The sequence below is a fragment of the Melospiza georgiana genome, chromosome 3 (assembly GCF_028018845.1).
Source record: "Melospiza georgiana isolate bMelGeo1 chromosome 3, bMelGeo1.pri, whole genome shotgun sequence".
Taxonomy (NCBI): domain Eukaryota; kingdom Metazoa; phylum Chordata; class Aves; order Passeriformes; family Passerellidae; genus Melospiza; species Melospiza georgiana.
Genome location: NC_080432.1, coordinates 101,883,555 through 101,906,910, shown reverse-complemented (window position 1 = coordinate 101,906,910; position 23,356 = coordinate 101,883,555). Strand labels below are relative to the sequence as shown.

At 40.3% G+C, this 23,356-nt stretch overlaps 1 protein-coding gene across 1 annotated transcript; it reads left to right on the top strand.

The window, feature by feature from the left end:
• Positions 1-4,522: 4,522 nt before the first annotated feature.
• On the top strand, positions 4,523-18,272 carry RAB23 (RAB23, member RAS oncogene family). The gene is made up of 7 exons (XM_058019538.1): positions 4,523-4,641; positions 6,812-7,013; positions 7,812-7,897; positions 13,021-13,177; positions 14,634-14,716; positions 16,870-16,962; positions 17,813-18,272. The coding sequence occupies exons 2-7, from the start codon at positions 6,859-6,861 to the stop codon at positions 17,950-17,952; spliced, it is 714 nt and encodes a 237-aa protein (XP_057875521.1). The 5' UTR covers positions 4,523-4,641; positions 6,812-6,858; the 3' UTR covers positions 17,953-18,272.
• The last annotated feature ends 5,084 nt before the right edge of the window (positions 18,273-23,356 follow it).

The following is a 23,356-nucleotide window of genomic DNA, read 5'->3' as shown; positions in this document are numbered from 1 at the left end:
CTACTTTATTCCTTTAACTCTGTCCTGCCTCTGTTCCAGATCAGCCTCTCTAGGCATCACAATCAGAAGGCAAAAGCCAATTAGGTGACAATGAAACAAAAAATGTGCTAAAACCTAAAACAGTGCAAGGGTGAAAAGGGTGAAGGGTTAAGTTCTCACACCACAGCCCACTCCTGTCATCATGTTATATTTGCTGTCTGCCCCCAAGGAGGGTAAGACAAGAACAGTGAGCACCATGATGTACCCCAGCAGTCATCATCTGGTGACCTTCCAACCTCACACAAAGCATGAGGCCACATCTTGGCAGCTCTTTATGTTTACTTGCCCAGTGCTTTGAGTTATAATTTGGAAAACTGAAATCTAGTTCACATTCCTCTTGTGACTGATTTAACTTGTATCTTTTAATCCTCCTGTATATCCTCCCAGTATATTGGTAAAAACATGATTCAGATTACTTGGGCAGAGAGAAGGCTTGGCCAAATGATTTCTTAATTAATTAATTCCCACAGCAAATTATATCCTTATAAAAATTATTTTATTATTAAACATATACACCAACTTCAATACATATAAATTTTCCTCCAAGCTTATCATGTTGTATGAACACAAACACAAACATTCCAAAGAAATCTACAGTTACTAGAAGGCAAATGTAAAAAACCCCAGCATTATGGAGTAAGAAGCTACTGGGATGTACAAACAACTTCTTTAACCAAATAACTCATAATTGCTACTCTTTTCAGCAGTTATATAAACAAGCCGAGAGAATTTTAAGGTATAGTACATCATATTTGACAACAAAAGAAATTACTATGTAGGCATGGAAAGACTCATCACTACTCTCAGGACTGTACTAAATTATTACTTTCTATTAATATCTGATTCCTTCACAGGAGACATGAAAATTTTAGCCATTCTTGATTAAAATGCTAAGTAAAATCTCAGAAAACAAGTTGTTATGTTATTTTTGTAGTACAATTAACAACTTTGCATACTTTTGCATTTTGCCAGTTGTTACAGTCTGCACTTTTAGTCCCAAATAAATTTGCCTTAATTAATTGGAGGCTTAGTAAATACATACCCCAATTATCTGGCTAAGCATTTGACTAAACTCCATGCAGCCAAAATATGTTCTCCAGCTCTTCTCCCTCCACTCTGTTTCCCAAAAAAATCCACACTTCAGGTTTCCAGGCAAAATATCAACAAATCCCAACTGTGGCTTTTGAGTTCCTGCTCCAGCAGCTCCAACGAGACACCACAATCCAGCGAGGCCACTGCACCCTCACCCCACAGGAGAGGCTCAGCACTAAGACTGTATGGGGTGTGCTTTGGTCAGGCCGCACAGCGTGGGGGAAGAACTGTTTCATTGTGACTTAAAGTTGCTGTCTTCACAGGAATTAACCCAATCCAGGTCCAGATTCCAGTGTTCTAATGAGTAGTTTAAAGGGAATTTCAGAGAAAATTAGATCTTCACTAGAAAGTGCTGAGGCGGAGCACAGAAAGGACTTTTATACAGGCAGCCACAAGTGAAGGAGGGAGGGAAGGAGAGAGGGAAAGAAGAAAAAAAGAAGGAAGTGGCGGAAGGAAGGAAGGAAGGAAGTGGCGGAAGGAAGGAAGGAAGTGGCGGAAGGAAGGAAGGAAGTGGCGGAAGGAAGGAAGGAAGTGGCGGAAGGAAGGAAGTGGCGGAAGGAAGTGGCGGAAGGAAGTGGCGGAAGGAAGTGGCGGAAGGAAGGAAGGAAGGAAGGAAGGAAGGAAGGAAGGAAGGAAGGAAGGAAGGAAGGAAGGAAGGAAGGAAGTGGCGGAAGGAAGGAAGTGGCGGAAGGAAGTGGCGGAAGGAAGTGGCGGAAGGAAGTGGCGGAAGGAAGTGGCGGAAGGAAGTGGCGGAAGGAAGTGGCGGAAGGAAGGAAGGAAGGAAGGAAGGAAGGAAGGAAGGAAGGAAGGAAGGAAGGAAGGAAGGAAGGAAGGAAGGAAGGAAGGAAGGAAGGAAGGAAGGAAGGAAGGAAGGAAGGAAGGAAGGAAGGAAGGAAGGAAGGAAGGAAGGAAGGAAGGAAGTGGCGGAAGGAAGGAAGGAAGGAAGTGGCGGAAGGAAGGAAGGAAGTGGCGGAAGGAAGGAAGTGGCGGAAGGAAGGAAGTGGCGGAAGGAAGGAAGGAAGGAAGGAAGGAAGGAAGGAAGGAAGGAAGGAAGGAAGGAAGGAAGGAAGGAAGGAAGGAAGGAAGGAAGGAAGGAAGGAAGGAAGGAAGGAAGGAAGGAAGGAAGGAAGGAAGGAAGGAAGGAAGGAAGGAAGGAAGGAAGGAAGGAAGGAAGGAAGGAAGGAAGGAAGGAAGGAAGGAAGGAAGGAAGGAAGGAAGGAAGGAAGGAAGGAAGGAAGGAAGGAAGGAAGGAAGTGGCGGAAGGAAGGAAGTGGCGGAAGGAAGGAAGTGGCGGAAGGAAGTGGCGGAAGGAAGTGGCGGAAGGAAGTGGCGGAAGGAAGTGGCGGAAGGAAGGAAGGAAGGAAGGAAGGAAGGAAGGAAGGAAGGAAGGAAGGAAGGAAGGAAGGAAGGAAGGAAGGAAGGAAGGAAGGAAGGAAGGAAGGAAGGAAGGAAGGAAGGAAGGAAGGAAGGAACTGTAGCCTTATATAAAAATATCAAGAGTTTACTTTAACATGGTCTTTTTACTCAGGTAAAATATTGGCACTTATTTGTCTGTACTCAAATCAAATACAAGGTTTTGTTTGCCACAGATTTATTCAGTTTAATTCTGTGAGAATGAAAGGAAAATTCTATAGATTTCTAAGCAAATTCTCCTATTATCCTTGTGATGGTTTTTTTCACAGTTATGCCCGAGAGTTTTCTGATTGCTCAAATGCAAAATATCCAGCTTCACTCTTGGAGAGCATCTTTTTCTGCCATCTTCATTTCTACTTAAACAGCTTTACTGATTTGTGTAAAGAGGGCAGTAAGAAAGGTTCCACTTTCATAGAACAGATTCTTTGTGTAAAGAAAGGTTCCACTTTCATAGAACAGATTCTATTTGGTTTTGTAAATGTACTTACAAAGGTATCTGGGATAAATGCCCATAACCTGGTGTTCCACACTTAAATTGCTTTCCATCAGCAAGTGCCTGCAAAGACAGCCATCTGAATGCAAGGCTTATAATGCAGAGAACTAGTGCTTCGAAAAATAAGATGCTGACCACTCAATACATAAATGTACACCTTCTATCTTATAGAGTATGTTTAAAATAAGGTTATATCATTCTTACATAAGACATTAACTTACTTCAACAATAGTTTGGACATGACTCACTGTACAAGAAACTGATTTTCCCACTTTTACTAATGTGACAATTATAAATTACTCTAGTGCCTGAAAAATTTCTTAAGTAGTACAAACATGGCATGCATATGCTTTCTTTTCCTGATTCTGAAAGTGAACCATACCACAGAAGTGTTTACAATGTAGGCATTAGGTGAGATGAATCTCAGCCACACCCTAACGTCTCCCATGATGAAAACAGGGAAGTATAATAAGGCACACTTCCAAAATATTACTTTGGTATTAGGCAGGTAACAAATTTCTCTTAATGTGAAGGATATCCAATTCAAGGCCTTTTGGAACAGAGAAGCCCTGGCATCAGACAGACTCTGAGACTACAAGCAGTAGCAAAATGAACGTATAAATTTAAAAATGGAAACCATGCATACAATCTTACTATTCCTTTGGGATGTAACTGCACAATGTTCTAACCCAAAAAGTATTTATTTAGGGACCTAACTGATGCTAGAACAAAGCTGTTGCCTTGGGAAGCACAGGACAGGCACAGAGAGCTCTGTTGCGGAAAGCAGACTTCATCAACCACACTTGGCAATATCTGAGTGTTACTTGGACAACTTGGAGTAGCAGGAGGGCGGGGGGCACCAAGAGCAACCATCCCAGCCAGGGATGTGCTCTGCAGTGTGGGAAGGGGATTTAAGGCAGTGGACTTCTTTCAGCAGTTTAACTCAGAAAACCAGCCAGCCAAAAACGAAAATAAGGGGTTAAGTAAGGTAAAATTTCAGATTTTTAAGACTACCACGTCTATAGTTATGCCAAAACGTATCCTGTTAACTAAACAGCCTGGGAGCTAGCAGACCACGGTGATGGGCACTGTTTGGTTAAAAAACAAAGGGTGCCACACACAGGAGGGCAACTGCCTTCCGAGGTAGCCTAAGGAAAACCCGTGGCTGATCACACGGGTTTGTTTTCCCTGGAGGATGAGGTAAGGAATGCCGAAATATAGGGAGTGGACGAGGGATGAAGGCACCCGTAGGCAAGGAGAACACCCATGTCCGGATCTTTCCTCAGGAACCCAGACAAAACCCCTCAAAAGCAACTTCTCCCTCGCCTCAAGCCCGACCGGGGCGCACAAGGACGGCAGCCCAGCCCCGGGCGCGGCTCCGGGCAGCCCTCACGGCGGGGTCGGCCGCGGCTCCGGGCAGCGGGCAGGCGCCTCCTCGAGCGGCGCCCCCGCTCCTGACGGCGCTTCCGGCCGGGGGAGCCGGGATGTGCGTCCGGGTTGGGTCGGCCCCAGCGAGCGGTTTCCTCTCCCTCCCCTCCGTCTCCTCTTCCCTGCGCCCCTGCACCGCCGTGCCCTCGGAGGGAGCGCCGCCCGCTCCGTGAGGGGTTGGTGAGAGGGGCCGCGGGCGGGCGGGGATCGGAGCCAGGGCGCCCCGGACCATGGGCGGGAGCGGGGCCGGGGCTGCGGCAGGGGCCGGGGCGGCCGAGCCTCCACCCTCGGCGTGGCCCCTCGGGCAGGGCCGGGAGGTGCCGGTGGGATGGATCCCTGTGGGGAGACTCGTGGGTAGCTGCCCCTGTTCTCGCCCAAAATGGCCATCCGGCTTCCCGGTGCTAGCGGGGCTTGCCGAGCTCCGGGTAGCCGGGCGTGTTCCTGCCAATGCCGGCAGGAAACATCATCTGTCTGAGCGAGCCGAGCCAAGGGATCGGATAGCCGCGCCCTGCCAGCACGGGTGTGAGCGTGGTGATGGGCAGAGCCTGTAAAACGGGAGTATTTTCCCCTCATTCGAAAGCAGCGTGATCTGATTCTTGGGAGGAAATTTGCAACTGTAAAATGTTGCTGTGATGATATCCCGACACGGCAAAACGTGGGGGAAACTTAGCTTTTATCAGGTGGGCAGTGGTAAAGTTGTAGCAAGCCCGAGGGCGGTCAAGAGAGACTTCAGAGCCTTGGAGCAGTTGGTTAAGGGAGCGGGAACACAAGCAGTGTTCTCTTCTGGCCTTCCACTCACAGGGAATGAAATAGGAAGAAAGAGGAAGAGCCTGGTGTCACAGGCAGAATTTTGATTTTTTGGTGGTGGGTGATCAGTCTACACAACAACCCTGCCTGCTGCCAATAGATTGGGTATATCTGTTTCGAAGGAGGAAACTTTACAAGAGTTAGTAGGACTCACTGAAGTAGTCTTAGACTAGATGTGAAAGGGATAAAACCAGGCTCAGTAGAGAAAAGTTTGGGGGAGGCATGCATTTGAGGGATGGAGGTCCAGAGAGTGGTGGTGAGTAGATTTAAATCCATGTGGCAGCTGGTTGCTGGTGGTGTTCCCCAGGGCTTGGTGTTTGTGCCAGTCCTGTTAAATGACTTTACCAGTGGTCTTGATGAAGTGATCATGTTCACCCTCTGTCAGTTTGGAGGTGACACCAAGTTGGGTGGGCGTGTTGGTCTGCTGAAGGGCAGGAAGGCTCTGCAGAGGCATCTGGACAGGCTGGATTGGTGGTCCAAGGCCAGTTGTGAGATGAAACAAGGCCAAGTGCCAGCTCCTACGCTTGGGTCACAACAACCCCATGCAAAGCTACTGGGGATAGAGTGGCTGGAATGGGGCCCAGTGGGAAAGGGCCTGGGAGTGCTGGTCAGCAGCAGCTGATCGTGAGTCAGTGTGTGCTCAGGTGGCCAGTAAGGCCAATGGCATCCTGGCCTGTGTCAGCAATAGTGTGGCCAGCAGGAGCAGGGCAGGGATTGTCCCCCTGTACTCAGCACTGATGAAGCCACACCTCAAAATCCTGAGTGCAGTTCTGGGCCCCTCACTGCAAGAAGGAAACCAAGGGGCTGGAGAGTGTCCAGACAAGGGCAGTAAGGGGAAGGGTCTAGAACACAGGTCTAATGAAAAATGGCTGAGGGAGCTGGGGTCATTTGGCCTGGAGAAAAGGAAGCTCAGGGGAAATGTTATTGCTTTCTGCAACCGCCTGAAAGGAGATTGTAGCGAGGTGGGGTTTGGTCTCATCTGCAAGTAACAAGCGATGGGACAAGAGGAAATGGCCTCAAGTTGTGCCAGGGGAGTTTTAGGATGGATATTAGAAAAAATTCTTCACTGAAAGGATTGTCAAGCATTGCAAAAGGCTGCTTGGGGCAGTGAGGCAACATCACCGTCCCTGGAGGTATTTGTGGCACTTAGGGACACGGTTTAGCACTTGGCACTGTTGGGTTAATGATTGGACTTGCTGATCTTTGAGGTCTTTTCCAACATTAACGATTCTGTGATTTTGTAGTTCAGTGCCTCCATTTCTTCCTCACTAAGAAAAAAAGCCACCAAAACATCAGTGAAATATCTTTGCATTAAGCCAAATAAATTATTCTCTACTTCTAATTTTTATTAATTTTCAATTTGTAAGTGTCAAAGCAAAGCTAGTTAAATGACTTGCCGGAGGTCACTTAAGCAATCTGTGACAAAGACAGAAAGAAGTTGTACTATCTATATGCACCCTAATCTGTGTGATCATCTTGCCTCTTGCTTTCTATTCACAGCATTTTGATGAACATAATAGCTATTTACTTTGTTGACAGAATCAGTAGTTTCCTGAATAAACCAGAGAGTCACCTGAGACGCAAAGATGTTGGAAGAAGATATGGAGGTGGCCATCAAGGTGGTAGTAGTAGGAAATGGAGCTGTTGGGAAGTCCAGTATGATTCAGCGATATTGCAAGGGGATTTTTACAAAAGACTACAAGAAAACTATTGGTGTAGATTTCCTGGAAAGACAGATCCAGTATGTATTAAACAGATGACATACTACTGATTTTTACCTCTCTCTCTATTTCTCTTTTCTGTTGTAATCCTGACACTTATGAAGGCTTGGAAAACAAAGCCTGCTGTTTCTGAAGTACACTAAAAGGAGTTGTTTTCTCTCTTGCACTGTGGGCTAAAGTTATATCCTTTATTCTCCATCCAAAATTTAAAATTATAAATAAAATCTGGAATATCTGGCATACCAGGCTCTTTGACAAGTTTGCTTTGTATTCTACCACCAGCTGATTATTTTAACATTTTTTTAATGATTTCTTGTGAAGAAGTAAAACTGCTTATGATAAAAAAATAACACAAATTTGTTAGCCAATATAGAAAAAAATTACTACGAAAAAATGAGTGTCTATGCAATATAAGCAGGTAATACCCTATTATGTTGGTAAAGTGGAAAATTGTATGATAATGAGAAGTAAGAAAATTCTATAAGTTCTGCAAGCTGACGAAAAAGGCAAAAGCACCATTCCTCAGGCACCTATGTTTTGTTTCGATGTCTATCTTATTTTTCACTGTAGAGAGAAATGTAGAGGAAGAGGAAAATATAATACAGATTGTCTGTAAAAAAGATATAATGTAGTTGAGGGAGGATTGCCATAGTATGTTATGAAGGTGAATAAATATTAATTATGTTACATTATGTTTAAATCCAGTTAAATTTTATTTGGATTACTCCTATAGTGTAGAAACAGAAGTATTTCCATGACATTTGCTTTGATTTGTTCCTGTGACTGTATTGATGACAAAACTGTCTTGTTTATTTCAGAGTTAACGGTGAAGATGTCAGGCTAATGTTATGGGACACTGCAGGTCAAGAGGAATTTGATGCAATAACTAAGGCCTACTATAGAGGTGAAAATACCATGTTTGTTGTTTGGTAGTTGGGGTTTTCTTGGTCGGCACATCTCTAAAATATTTTCATATCTTTATATTAAGAATTTTAGTTATTTCATGTGTTGTGCAAAGCATGTTTAGTTCAGCTTTTTCAATTCTTAAGTATTTTTTCTCTTTGTGCAAGTTCCTTGTCTTAATTATGTCCACTTTATGCAGTAGTGCCCTTTAGAAAACATTGAATGAAATGAGACAAATGTCTGCACAGAAACTGGACAGAGTGTAGATATTCAAACAATCAGATGCAAATGTGCATTTTCCCTCTAAAAGTGTTTCATTACTTCTGTGAGACACACATTTGTAAATATTCCAAAAACTGTGGATGAGGCACATAGGAATTAATCCAAGGGGGGGAAATCCACCAGTCATCCTAGAAAGACAGTTTACAGGGCACAAGAGTTCTTTTGCTAGTACAGTGTGCCTCAAATACATTAAAGAGCAATAACATAAGTGTATTTACTTCATCAAATAAACTGTATTATTCGTGTAAAGGCAGCTTATCTATTTAACCTGTTACAAATTGCATACTTAAGCTTTCTTTGCTTATAATTTAACAATGGTTCTGTAAATGTTTCTCTTTTTTTTTTTTTTATGGGAGAGATACAAATGATTTGGCAAAGATTCCACTGTTCAGTTCTTGCAAATTAATTACCTGAGATGGGGGGAAAATATACTGCTATGGTATAAAATTACCTTATTTGGAGATAAAGTAATGATTATGCCAGGGTGTTTCAGGGTGTTAGAGTCTTATGATTGTTTTATGTTTCATAATCAATTTGCTAATTGGTGGGGGTTTTTGGTGATGCTTCCTGTTGTTGCCTGTGATTGATGATTACTGTTTCCTCAGAGAAAGGTCTTCTTTTGTCATGTGGATATAAATAATTTACAGCTGGCAAGTTGAGCATATGAATTTTGGATGGTAGTAGTTGATTCTCTTGGAGCTTCGTTTTCACTGTCCTGGCCTTTGCTCCTCTTGTGTGCTTTGCTCTCCCCAGTTGTTTCAAGCCAAAGACTTTTTCTCCTAATTACTGGGACTGATAGGTTAGAATATGGAGCATTGAGAAGAACTCAGGACTACATCTACTGGCCTCACTTACCACAAGCAACCTGCTGGTTTAAAAACAAAATAAAAAATTTGCATTAATACCTTGAAATCGTGGTTATGACTCAAGCCCAGCGTAGTGCTGTTAGATCTCTGCTTGGAGTTCTTTGTACAGAAGCTCTTTTTGCACAGTCAGGCTGTTCACCTTGTAGCAGCATGATGGGTATGCAATAAATAGTTCAAGGTGTCAGATGCAGAGACTGCTCTACACTAGACTTTGACTCATGAAGGCTGAGGGAAATCAGAAAAGCCTGGAGTGCAGTTTTGGTCTAGCCTCAGCAATCACACTATTATAGAAGAAAAAGTCAAGCTTACTTTGGAAATGCCAGGCTTTTATTGTTAATAAGGGGAGGGCACCTCTAAGTTAGGTCAGATGGATGCTGGCTGTTAATTGAAGGTTTGCTTCTCCCATAGGTCACTGTCCCACTATCATTGCACTGGGGCTTATGTACTCCCCTGGGACACTGTGTATTGTCAGTTCCTCAGTGCTCACACAGGAATGCTTCAGAACCTGTCTGAGTGTTTGTTGTCCAGGGACCAAATTCATTCAGCCTTGCAGAGAAAGAGCATTGGAGCTGACACTGGATTTGTTGTGTGGTTTCCTACGTGCAGGCAAGTGTGTGCAGCCAGTGCAGTTGCATGCCCACAGTCACACAGTGCAAGGAGTACAGCAGCCTAAATTCAGAGCTGAAGGAAGCACTGTATATATTTAGTAATTTATTTTTTGTATTGTCCCATGCATCTTCTCAGCAGCTTCTATGTGATTGAAGTCAAATGTTTCTCCAAGTAGTATTTGATAATTTCTTCGTGCATGTATCTTCTTCCTTCTAGTACCACTGGTGTATCTTGAATATCCTTGCTAGGTTTCTGATGGAAGACAGACATCTTGCTCATTAGTGTGTTACTCAGTTGCTGATTAGTCAAATTGTCAGGATCCTCATTTTGTTGCAAAATAGTTCAGTCTTCATAATCAAGCCTTCATAGGATTGCTTTCATTTGCATTTGTTAATTTGTCTGTAGTAAATATGATAATGGAAGACCCTAGTACAGTTATTTTAAGTACTGTTAAGGAGACATTAAATCCTGCTGAGTCTGTCAAAGGCAGGATCCACAGAAGTTAAAACATCAGCAGTAAACAAGAATTTCTGGATGATAATACTGGATTTTGATCTCAGTGTGAGATTGAACAAGTCACCACCAGTTTTATAGGGAATATGTGCTTTCTGTTGTAGCTTGGATAGCTGAGGCAAAGTACTGAGTGAAATGAGTAGGGTCAGGTATAAAGCCTGTGAGAGTCCTCTCATGGCAAGGAATTTCCTTACACTTTGTATTACAAAGGCTTTGTACCTTTATGAAAAGGAAAACAATGTGTAGTCTATGCAGATAGGATAGTCTGCTGAGGCAAATTCAGCTGACAAGCTCATGCTTTACTTGAATTAAGTAGCACTAGGCTCTAAATTCTTTCCGAATTGCTCTAGGTATAAATATTATGTCAGTGATTCTGCAGGTAGTTGAAGCATTTTAAAATATAGAGGAATTATCAATGCAGTAATTGCACACAGTGTCATTTTCTTCAGTACTTTAAAGTAGCTTTTTGGAACAGCTTCTTACAAAGGAACTTTAATTTAAAATATTCATTGAGAGCATCCTGAGCTGTTATGTTCCTGTTTGACATGATCCTGAGCCTTTGCTGCCGGTGCCTGTTGTACATAATGTGTTGTATGACAGAGGTGGTGTATGACTCCATTAGCAGTGGATGACTGACATAGTAATGGTACTAACTCTTGAATACTGTCAGTGCCTGCATAAAAAGGTGTTTATGTGGTTAAATTCTAAGGTTTGTCTATTTTTGTCCTCCTTAGAACTCTTAGATGGATATTACAATTTCTTAAATTGTTTATGTTTTCAGTAAAACTACTGAGTATTCAGCAGATTTCTTGAGGTGAAAAGAATTTGCATATTAAAATCTCTGCTCTGCAGTGTCTTCTGTTGAACTCTGTTGCCATACTAACTTCTGCACCATACTAAAGCACACTTCAGAAAGATCACAGTTGATACTGTTTTGCATTGAACCTGAGAAGAAAAACTACTTTTGTTTTCTCTTCTTAAATAAACATCTTACAGAGTTATTGGATTAGTTAAGTCTGATATTTATGATCCAGTGATTGAAAACTTTTGCAGATGTTTGGAAATACACAATAACACGAGTGTATAGAATTTGTCTTTGTTGATGATACTTTATTTTACTGTTGTTTGTTGTAATAATCTTGAAGGTCCTCAAAAATATTTCAGTTTGACTCTTAATTAAAGCCTGTCATATAATTTCCTTTTGAAATGAATATGGGCAAGCTGAGGTATTTTTACTGTCCTTGGCCTGCATTCTACCTATACTATATGTAAACTGAATAAAGTCTGATGTAGTGTGCTACCTTCTCTTTACCTACCACATGCCAGGGCTTTTCCCTCTAAACTTACTGTTACTTGTGGTAGCCTTCAGAAGGAATGGGTGGAAGGAGAAAGATGAAGTGAAGGTGTCTTAGCTTGGAAACTTCACAAAGGATTTCTTGGTCTTGAAACTGAACAAAGTGATGTTTACAGATGGTGGGAGTATTTTAATAAATGCTCTCATCTCCATTATGCTACTATGTGAGATAATAGGCAAATGCAAACTAACCTGCTTTGGAAGGAATAATGTATTTTACACCTTTGTTGCAGGAATTGCATCAGAATAATTGCATATGTTAGAGTACAGTGTGGACAGTAGGGAAAACAAACAGTTTTACAACACAAATAATAGCAGACATTATGGAAGGGTGCATTGCTGCTTTTTTACTGGTAGAGCTTCAGTTGAAGTTCTTAGGGCAGTTCTTCCTGTTTTATATAAAACCATACCAGAAGAGTCTTAATATGCATATGGAAGAATGTTAAAGAGCAAAAGAGCATAGGAAATCTTTCTGGAAATCGACTCTGAACTTGGCTTTTAAAAATCTAAATAAATGCAAACCTAGTAAAAGAACTTACATGCTTTGTGCCAGAGAAATAGAAAGATAAACAGAGTCCAGGAATTGGGAATACTTTGTGAAACTCAGAGATAAAATTCATACTGGTGAAAAATTTTTCATGCTATATGACATTAATGGGAGATGTTCACCACAAGATTATGCTAAAGTCTCAAAAACACTGGCTATCTATTCTTTCATACTCTGTTACTAAATAATTAGCACATTGAAGACATATAAATAATGAAGTGTGCAAAGAAAAGCACTCTCTGAAGAACTACTGGACAGTCAGAAGACTACACACTGATATTTCAGCTGTGGAGGTACCTTCTCAGTATCCAGGGAGTTTAACTTTTAACTGTTCTTTATTTACAAAACCATAACCAGAGGTTTTGTATAATTTATTGTAGTGCTCTGATAGAATTATTAGACTATCTGATAGTATTAATTAGAAGCACACTTATTTTCCCCCAAAAGGTACTAACAATTTACTTGAAATAGTCACAACTTCATCTGAAAACGTTTTAAAGTTTTCTGCTTTTCAGAATCCAGATTACTGTACCACAAAGAATAATGTGAAATGTGCTTTACAGATGCTGCATACAGGAAAAAAATCTGCCTCCTGGCCTCCATTAATCTGTCTGTAAAACAGCAATAAATGAACCTCCCCTTCCCTTTTTCCAGCCTTTCCAGACCTCCTTCTGTTCCTTTCCCCTGCATACATTCAATGTGCTGGAATTAGCCTTAAAGGTAACAGACCCATAGTCATCAAAAAAATGGCTGTAATGACCAAAGTAATATGGCAATGAATTTTCATTTAGGCAGTCTATGACCAGTAGTTTGACACAACCTGGTAGTAAAAGTGCATGTTTGTGGGAAATATTTTAAAAATCCTTCATATTTTAAATAATTACAATTTTTTTCTATTGTTTATTGGCTAATTTGGGTGTATTTGTATTTCTAATTTATTTGTATATTTCTAGGAGCCCAGGCTTGTGTTCTTGTGTTTTCGACAACTGACAGAGACTCCTTCAAAGCAATCCCTACCTGGAAGCAAAAAGTTGTGACTGAAGTTGGAGACATTCCCACAGTTCTTGTGCAGAATAAGATTGATCTTCTTGATGACTCTTGCATAAAGAAGTAGGAGTTCTATTGTAGTACTTTTAAAGATCAATAGGGGCCTCCTGTATTCACAAGTTTTATAAAAAGAAGTCTGTGAGAGTTTCTGGTGAAGAGTTAGAGTATCTGGGTTGTCCTACCTGTGTCCTGCATCTAGACATGCCCTAGAAGCACACAGGGTGGGTGTTGCTGCATGAATGTAGACAGTCACACTTGGGCAGATGTGCTGCAAAGCTAGGAGCTTTCTGTTTATTTCATGCTGCATCCTGAAGCCAAAAGTAATAGAGGAAAGACATAAAAAGATTGGTTCTGGCATAGTATGATTCCCACCCTTTTTTTTTCCCCTAAAAATCTAAAACTATAGATTTTCTTTCCTGTTAAACTTCAGCTACCTTTAAACTGTGCTGTGCACCATTGAAGGCACATTGTCTGTTCAGCTAGTAAATGCTTGCTAATATTCTTTGCTTTCTTTAATTCGTTTTTTATTATTCATTTTTATCAAAACATTGTGACTCTGTAGAAATATGTATGTGGTAATATTCTCAAACTGCATGGTGCTGAATCTTCCTTGCTGTATTTTTCTTTACAGATTTTATTATCAATTCATTCTGCCCTTGTGTGTGTGTGACAAATTTCATTCTTGTCGTAAAATCAGCTTAACAAATGTGTTTATTTATCACAGCATTTCATGTAGAAAATAGTGCATGATCAAGTTGATCATTCTCCACTTCTTCAATTTCTATCATCTTCCTGAGAGATTTAAAGTATTTCTTCTTTTTTTTGTTGTTTCCTGCACTGGCTTTCTTTGTTGTCTGTTTGCTATCATTGATGGCATAAATCAGCTTCTACTTCTTCTGCAAAGAATTCTGAGGATTTTTCAAAGGAAAAGCAAAATTGCATTTGAACTCCTCCTTTATTCATGGTATGTCACTTAGGTTTGGTTCTCAGAATACTCTGTCAGCCTCAGTAATATAATCTTTCTGATGATTTGATTTTCCTTAGGGAAGTATTCATAAGTTTCTTAAACTTTAATATAAGTTCTTTTTCACTTCACAGAAGAAAGTAATTCTTGATTTCATCTGTGCACTCATCTGATTGCATAGCATACTGCTTCATTAAGATATGCTTAAGGATTAATTTTTGTTGTTGTTTAGAGTTTGCAGTGATAGTGCTGTTAATACAGCCTCCTTCCTTTTGGTTTCACCGACACACTTCTTTGAACCCTTGGGAAGTTTTATGTAATGAAGTCAGTAAATACTGGAAAGAATTCCTTTGAGTCATAAAGACACTGCATGTAAAACACTTTCTTTTTAGAGTGGAGATAGTGTAAAGAAATTAAGGATTAGGTATTTTTTGACTGTCTTGAATTTCTCAACCCACTTTGCCATGTTTAACTTAACATGGCATTTTGTTGATAAGAATAAATGCTGAGGAATGAGCCAAGTAAGGCCTTACAAAGCCGTCTTGTGTTGTGCAGTGAGGAGGCGGAAGCGCTGGCAAAGAAGCTGAAGGTGCGGTTCTACCGAGCGTCGGTGAAGGAAGACCTGAACGTGAGCGAAGGTAGGCGGTGCTGCGGGAAGGGGTGTGGGTGAGGGAACACCTGAACGTGAGCGAAGGGAGGCGGTGCTGCGGGAAGGGGTGTGGGTGAGGGAACACCTGAACGTGAGCGAAGGGAGGCGGTGCTGCGGGAAGGGGTGTTAGTGAAGGAAGGAACGTGAGCGAGGGCAGGCGGTGCCGGGAGGGAGTGGATGAAGGCAGAGCTGACCGTGAGGGAAGGCAGGCGGTGCCGGGAGGGAGTGGATGAGGGCAGAGCTGACCGTGAGCGAGGGCAGGCGGTGCCGGGAGGGAGTGGCTGAAGGCAGAGCTGACCGTGAGCGAAGGCAGGCGGTGCCGGGAGGGAGTGGATGAAAGCAGACCTGACCGTGAGCGAAGGCAGGCGGTGCCGGGAGGGAGTGGATGAAGGCAGAGCTGACCGTGAGCGAAGGCAGGCGGTGCCGGGAGGGAGTGGATGAAGGCAGAGCTGACCGTGAGGGAGGGCCGGCGGTGCCGGGAGGGAGTGGATGAAGGCAGAGCTGACCGTGAGCGAGGGCAGGCGGTGCCGGGAGGGAGTGGATGAAGGCAGAGCTGACCGTGAGCGAGGGCAGGCGGTGCCGGGAGGGAGTGGATGAAGGCAGAGCTGGCCGTGAGCGAGGGCAGGCGGTGCTGCGGGGCGCGTGTCCCGTCCTGGCGCTGCTGCACGGCCTGAGCATCCCCCCGGGTTAGAGCCGGCTGGCTCTTACACATCCTTGCATGATGGTGGCAACCCTCTTTATATTCCATAGCAGCACGCCTTAAACACAGCTAAAACTACCTGTCTTCAGTGGGTTAGGCCCATTTCTTTGTGCACATCTTTCTCTTCCACAAACACAGCTGCGAGGTTCACAAGGGCCAGTGTGTTATGGCTCCTCAGTCCTAATGACTGTCAGTAAGCACGAGCTTTTAAAACAAATACACATAGTAGAAGCTCAATTATTGCAACATAAAAACTGTTGAGCATTATTTTGTAATTTTAATAGTTAATAAGTAATTGATAGAAACAATTATTTTATATTTTAGTCCTGTTTAGATAAATTACATTAAAAGATTGCATCTCTTGCAGTGTTTTGTCTACTGGTGATATTTGATTAGTTCCTAAGTATCACTTTTAATGTACTTAATTTCATAAGAGTAGTGTTAAAATTTTGAGTCTCTGCCTTTTGTGGACTGGGTTTGAATAATCATGTACTAGACTCCCTAATGATATATTCTTGTTTAATTAGCCAAGATTATTAGTAAACTCCCTGTTTCTTCTATATTAACATTATTCACCATGGGAAAAATTTGCAAGAGAAAAATGTAAAAGTCTTTTGTATCATCTTTAAATGAGTTAATTACAGATGTAAATAATCATAACACATCTAAGTTCTGAAAATTCTGCTTTAGTTGTATATTTTTTCAGATTCCTAGGTCAACTTTATGTATGCCAATAGAAGTGAGGGTAGCATTAGTTAATTAGAAAAACCTTGTTGCCAAGTTTTATTAATAGACTTATTTTACGTGACTACTGTTTTTCTAATGCTTCTTTATATATATATATATATATATATATATATATATATATATATATATATAAAATTCCTACATTAATTGTATATTGAATATATGACTGTAACAAGTTCCAAGTTGCATTAATTGAAACATTTGGCAATATGTGTGTTTTTTTTTTTTTTTTTAATATAAATTGAGATATTTCTGTGAGGACTTCAGAGTACTGGAGTTGTTGTGATCTTCACAGCAGTGTTGTTGTTGCTTCTCATCCTGGGCTCGTCTCCAGCCCTCTCTGACTGCCTCACCCCCTTTCATCCCAGCTACCTCGACGGGCTACAGCTGCTGCCCAATTAAGCACATCACAGCTGCAGCCCATTTACAATAACTAGAATCAGGGCAATGCAATACAGAGATCACTGCCATACATATATTTACAATACATATATTTACTCAGGCCCCTACATGGAGTGACCTGGATTCTGCCCAGGCACACAGGCTTGCCCAGAATCACTCAGCAGCTTGTGCTAAACCTGGGATGTGAAATGCACTTTTGTCACCATGCAGAATTTTAATATAACGGCATGATGATGATGATTATTATTTTTAAGCATTCTGTGATATACCTTTTTTCTTTTTTAACTTTCCAGTTTTTAAGTATTTGGCTGATAAATATCTTCAAAAGCTCAAGCAACAAACAGCAGAAGATTCAGAAGTAGTACATAAAAGCAGTAACAAGATTGGTATGTATACTACAATAAAAAAACCCTAGAAACAGTATTTTGTGCCATCAAAGCTTATGGTTTCATCTGTTTCCTTATGGAATTAATACAAGGGGAATCAGAGTCTAATTATTACCTCCCTATCTTAGGATATCATCTCTTTCTGCAAAATAACTTTGTGACTCTTTAAAATTACAAGATGGCCAAACTGATGCACAAAAGTTTCTAGCTAATGCTTGGCAAGTGCCCTTTTACTAAATTCATTTAAACAAGATTGTGCAAGGATTTGAGAAGGATGTTTGTTGGGTTTTTTAATGTAATTACCATTACATAACATTGCTCATCTCGGTGTGGACCTAAAAGACTCATGGGGAAAGAATCAAAAGGTGTTTGGAAGTTGCCTTCTGTAAGAAAACACTAAAACACTGAACTTCTGTAGTTCTTCTTTAAAGCTTTTCTGAGTCAGGTAATTTATTTTCCTTAAAGCACTCCCTTTTTATTCCAGCTTTTACTTACCTTTATATCAACAAAGTTTCTGAATTTTAAATCGCCATCTCTGTCTTCTATTATGTTACTCAACTAACCACAACTTTGTGCAGTTAGTGACATACACATACACAGATGAGTTCCTATGTTGCCCTTCAATTACACAGGTGCATACCAGCTTTAAATACTGCCTGGCTAGTAATTGCAACTGCCTCTACTTCCAATTTAGCTGCAAAATTTACTCAAAATAGATTTAAAGCTAGTGCATACATTTGAGGTGCTGTGCTATGCCTTACCAGGTACTGTGTCTAAAGTGTTCATGTATTATGCTGCAAGCAGTAAACAAAGTGAATATGCAAATGCTTCTCTTGTCTGAATTCTGTAGGTGTTTTTAATACAGCTGGTGGAAGCCACCCCAACCAGAATTCTAGCACTCTTAATGGTGGAGATGTCATCAACCTTAAACCCAACAAACAGAGGACCAAGAAAAACAGAAGTCCTTTCAGCAACTGCAGTATACCTTAGACCACTTTTGGAGGAAATTAAGCAGCTCAGAGAATTGGATGAAGTTGTGCAATTGACTACAGAATAAAGCCAGCTGTAGAGGTATTTTTACCGGTGCTTTAGCAAATCTTGTGCCTCCTAGACAGAGGGTGGATTTTGCTGAACTTGCCGACGCCGTGGGTTTGTTGTGTGCCGTGAGACACCTGGTGGTGACACACAGAACCGTGGCTGCCTCGTGCACTTTGTACAGATTAGGTGAGCTTTTCCTTTCTCAAGGGATTACTTACAGAGCTATGAACTAGGTGTTGCTGAATTGCAAAGCACATTTGATGTAAGGATAATACTTATAGGATAATAATGTAAGGATAATACTTATATAATACGTATAGGTACGGACTGTAACGCTATGGCCCAAGGTAATGTAGCAACCTTGAAACTAAATTTCAAAGAAAATATTAGAATTGCTTAGTGAGGACACTTAACAAGATAAATGAAGAGCAAAAAAACTCTACTTCATTTTATGCCTGACCATATTAATATTCTGCCAGGATTCTGTGGGTGCAAGATCCTTGCATTCTATATGTGTGTGCTAAGGTATATATGTAAACATTTGGGATGAATATCTAGGCTTGGTTCCAATGTGTACATTACTTGGAGATCAGCTAATGACCATCAAATAGCATCTTCTAATTGTCCTTTAAAAATGTTGCATTTCAAATGAGGCTTTCCAAGCTGTCACTGTGTATGTTTAACTTGCTATACTTCGGGCCTAAAAGCTTAGATTTAAAAATGTGTGGTGCCAAAAATGCTCCTTTTTACCTAATGCTATGCTACAGATGTTTTGTAAGTTTGTTTTTCTCAGTCTTAACAGGTTGAACAAATAACACTAATAGGTATTCAGAAGGAACATATAATCATGTTCTTGTTCAAATTTGATTGTTGTATCCTGTGTCATCATATGAAAAGGGATTTTTCAAAGTGGTGTTACAAAGTATTTATCTTATTTGAAATTTTTTCATAGACACCATAAACTAAGTTACAGGGATCCAAAAACTTGCAGCTGATTATGTTAGGGAGACATTCTTGAATGTTGTCTCAGATTTAAAGTTAAGGAAATCTAATTCTGCAAGATGAGAGACATGGCAAAAAATTTTCAAAGTGCTTCAGTAATTTTACAGAACTGATGTAGGTGTTTAGGAGCCCAAATCTAATTTCAAGGTTATTTGGGCTAAGGCTCCTAAATCACTAAGGTGCTTTTAAAGATGCTAAGCAAGATACCTTTTATTTAGCAAAAATGAACACTTTATAATCCTCTTCAAGAGTATGCATGCTTTTTAAAAACTATCCATTTTGTTTACATGTTTTTGTATGGTATGATATAATTTTAACTTTCTAAGATTTCTACAAGTCTGCCAGTGACAAATGCAAAATCTGCTGCTTAAAAAAATCAGAGTTTTAATAATTTTGTAAATGGTGTATGAGAATGAAAATTGGTTGAGTGATCCTGTATATTTTTGAAGGAAGGACTTTTCACTATGTGAATTCATATAGGAAGCTTGACTGACTTTGTTTCTAAGTCAATGAGTATGAAAACTGAAATGTGTTCTTATTCCCACTGTCTGCAGGGAGAGGAGTGAGTGGCAAGTTATGCACAAACACTAAAGATCTCTGCACTCTGTATTTTATGTTTACTGTATGAGGCTTTGTACTGAGTACCACAGTTTCTTTGACAAGCTGTTAGAGATCTCCTGTTGCTGGCAAGAAAGAGGGCACTCCATCCCTTTTGCTATTGCAACAAAATTGTGTGTTCTTCACTGTAATGTTTGTTTCCTGTGTTTTCTCTTGGATAAAGGCCTCTATTTTTTAACAAGTGCATTTAATCACTGTATGTATAAATGGAGTCAAGTCCCACCTGTCTTAGCAGTTTAAGAAGTAAGGTACTTGGGATGAGATGATTGAACATCATGGGGCCACCTCACAACTTAGAGGAGAGTGTATGCATGAAGAATTTTGACAACTGTTTTTAATATGGAAACTTTTACATTTCACTGTCTGTCTACAAGTTTCATGGGGTTTTATTCATTTTTTATGAAAAACAAACAAAACCACAAAGTGTTTGAAACATCTTTTTTTGCCTTGTTTGACTTTGTACAGTGTACTGAAAAGTAAGTCTTTATTATGTATAATGACAATTTGTACTATTTTATGTTATACTGTAACACACTGTACAATTACTTAGGTTGTTTGTATTTAGAGTATGTCTCTATAAACTACTGCTTTTAACAACTCAGCAGTTGTTTCATAGGTGGAGACTTGACAGACTTGATAAATTTAAGGTATGTTGAAATGTAGTGCATATACTTCAATATAGGAATAGTTACTTGCAGCATTGGGTAACAGTGAGTTTTCATTTTACTCCCACCCTAAATCTGAAGTGGATCTTTCTTTGTTGAGACCTTGCAGTGCTTGTTCTCTAACATGACTGTGATGGAAACTGCTCAAATTAACATCTTCCTGGGAAGTGCCCTGCATGTGTGCTGCTTCAGAATTTTGATTCTTTATTCTACTGAGGTTAGTGTGTAGGTGTAAACCAGATGACTTGCATATTGCAGGAACCCCTTAGGTATTCACATCACTCTTCAGTGTCACTAACTTTTGCCTTTTGGAAGAAGAGACATACCTAAATGTTTTAGCACTTGTGTTGTCCCTCATGAATATAATATTATATAATATAATATAATTTTTGTTATAAACATTACTTCATTCTCCACTCAAAGTGTGCTCATTAAAATATCATATGTTTTAGTTAGCAAAACCTACAGGTGCAGGGCTGGTAATAAAAATGCTCTTCTTTTTGCCTCCCTGGGTCTGCATGGTGGGTGAGGAGGTGCCTCTGTTACATCCATGATACCCTGGATTAAGAGCAAGAGATTCTTGTGCCACAAGACACAAATTTCATTGCAGTCCTGTAGATTCTTCTCATATCTCTTGAATAGCTCATTGGCTGTATTATCTGAGTCTTGCCACAATTCTTTGCCCTTGGCTGATAAAGCTACCACTAGCAGGAAACTTCACTGATTGTTAATGCCTTAGTGAAACAGGGTTCACTAAAGATTATGACACTACAGCTTTGTCACTTCTGTGTTGTATCCATTCAGTGAATGGGTGTTCTCCCAGTACGTGGGGCATTGTTAGATGCAAAGCAGTAATGCTAGGGATGTATTTCCAACTGGAAATAGCAAATCTCAAAGTTGTATGACTGATCACACTAATTTTTGTGTTTGTGGTTAATTTTGTGTGTGTGGTTAATTTAAAAAAGACTTTAAATATTCCACTTAAGACAATTTTGAAGCTTCCTTATTTTCAGTGTTTCTTAAGGCAACACTTTTGTAGTCAAAATGCCTGAATTACCACACTGTCAGTCTGATTTCCTGTTTAATTTTTATGCTTCAGTAAAATATAACTTTTTACTTTCTTCATTATTGGGCTGAAGCACATCTGACACGAACTTTTCCTTCGCAGCATTTCTATAGAGGTGGAATAATCTAAGGAGCATTGAGCAGCTGAACACGCAGCACTCTGGGGGCTTATGTGGGGTACATGCACAAGGCTCAGCAAGCCTTGAAGCTGTTCATGCACCTTCTTCAGGCTGAGAGCTGCAGGTATTAACAGGGTGAATGATCTGCCCTTCTCTGTGGGAGTTCATCATTCAGCAAGCCAACACACATGCTGCTCCATTCCAGGACACTACCTGAGCCCCTGCTGCTTTTCTAAGTGTAGTCATAGACCTTCAGCTGAAGTTCCAGTACCTGAACACTAACTGTACCAAAACTAGAGTGCAAGGATGGTCCAGCAGGCTTGAATTCATCTAAATGACCTTGCCATCTTTTTGAAAGGAAGCTAAAGTTGTGCAGATCTTCTTTCTAACGCACAAATAGTACTGAGAGAAGAAAATAATTCTCTGTTAAATATGGCATCCAAGCAGATAAAGCAATGCTTAGATTTAAGATGAAAGGTGCCTGTAATGGAATAAGAGAAACCTGCTAATGTTCTGTGTCAGTGTTCTATATGAGTCATCTCAAAGCCAGGTGAGTACTTAGTACTGAACTGGGCTCATTCTCAGGTTTCTAGTGGAAGGGTAATACTGATAAATAGTTTGTCAGTTCTGCCAAACTCACTAAAGTTGATAAGAAAAATTAAAAATTATTGTGGACCAGAAGAAACACCACTCTCATTGTGAGGATTAAGATACATTGTTACTAATGGCTTAAATGTAACTGGCTAAAAGAGGAAATGTACATAACTGGTTTTATCACCATCATGATCTCAAGTAAATGTAACAGATTTGTAGAAAAAAAAATCAACATACCATAAATCCTCAATCAGAAGACTCAGTGTTTAAAACTCAGTATCTTGTGTATGCTGTTCTGTAAAATCCCTACAAATTAATTCTGCTGTTCTCTTGTAAGTGACACTAGTTGCATTATGCAACTTAAAACGTTTGTTTGCTTATTGTTGTCTGATATGTCACTACTTTTGTGGTTATGTTAAATTGTCAGTACATTAAATTTCAAAAATTGCTGTAACTACAAGCTGTGCAATCTTAATCTGATTGAGAAACGTGTGCTTGATTCTTGGGTGTGTGTTGCCAACAGCTGGATCAAAGGCAGCACGTGAGAGCACTGGCAGGAACAAGTGTGGATGCCCCAGACAAATAGAAATGGTGTTTCTTAGCTCTTGCCCCTGATTTCTTTACCAGATGGTTGAAATACAAAATAGGGATTCTCTTCTGCTCTTTCTGGTCATTTTGCTTTTTATGATTGGTCTGGCCGATACAGTGACAAGGTTCAAGATTGTAGACATTGGAAGTGGCATTAAAGCAATATTAATACATCAAAGATGTCTGATACATTTTCTGAAAATAAACAGGTAAATAGCCACTAGTGGTTGTTGGTTGGGGGTTTTGCATTGTTTTGGTATTTTTTCTTTTTTTAGTAAAACACAAATCAGCATTTGTGTCTGCCTCTTTACCCAGGTATCTGAAGAATATCAGAAGGAACATACTCCTACTTCTTTTGCATGCAGTTGAACACAGAAAATCAATGTGTTTGCTTAACACCCTGACAAGGATTAACTGGCAGTGTTTTAGGCTCATTACAGAGGCATTGGACTAGATCACCTTCATCAGTCCCTTCTAACCCACTTCTTCTGCAATTCTGTGATTCCAACTAAGTGCTATAATAAAATAAAAATTCTTCTAGGTATTAGTACAATGAAGAGGATCTAAGAAAGAAAACAAAAAGATTTTTGCCTGAATAACCTTATAATGACCTTAAAAACCCAAATATTGGAGGAATATTCTAATCAACAAGAAGCTGTCTTCAACTTAAGTGAAGTTTCAGCACAAGTTCTGAAAACAACCCAG

Excerpts from the sequence above, each read along its gene's own strand:
- RAB23 (XM_058019538.1), top strand. The coding sequence starts at position 6,859 with ATGTTGGAAGAAGATATGGAGGTGGCCATCAAGGTGGTAGTAGTAGGA. Across the intron at positions 13,178-14,633 it reads GATGACTCTTGCATAAAGAA|TGAGGAGGCGGAAGCGCTGG; the intron begins GTAGGAGTTCTA and ends TGTGTTGTGCAG. Across the intron at positions 14,717-16,869 it reads AGACCTGAACGTGAGCGAAG|TTTTTAAGTATTTGGCTGAT; the intron begins GTAGGCGGTGCT and ends TTAACTTTCCAG.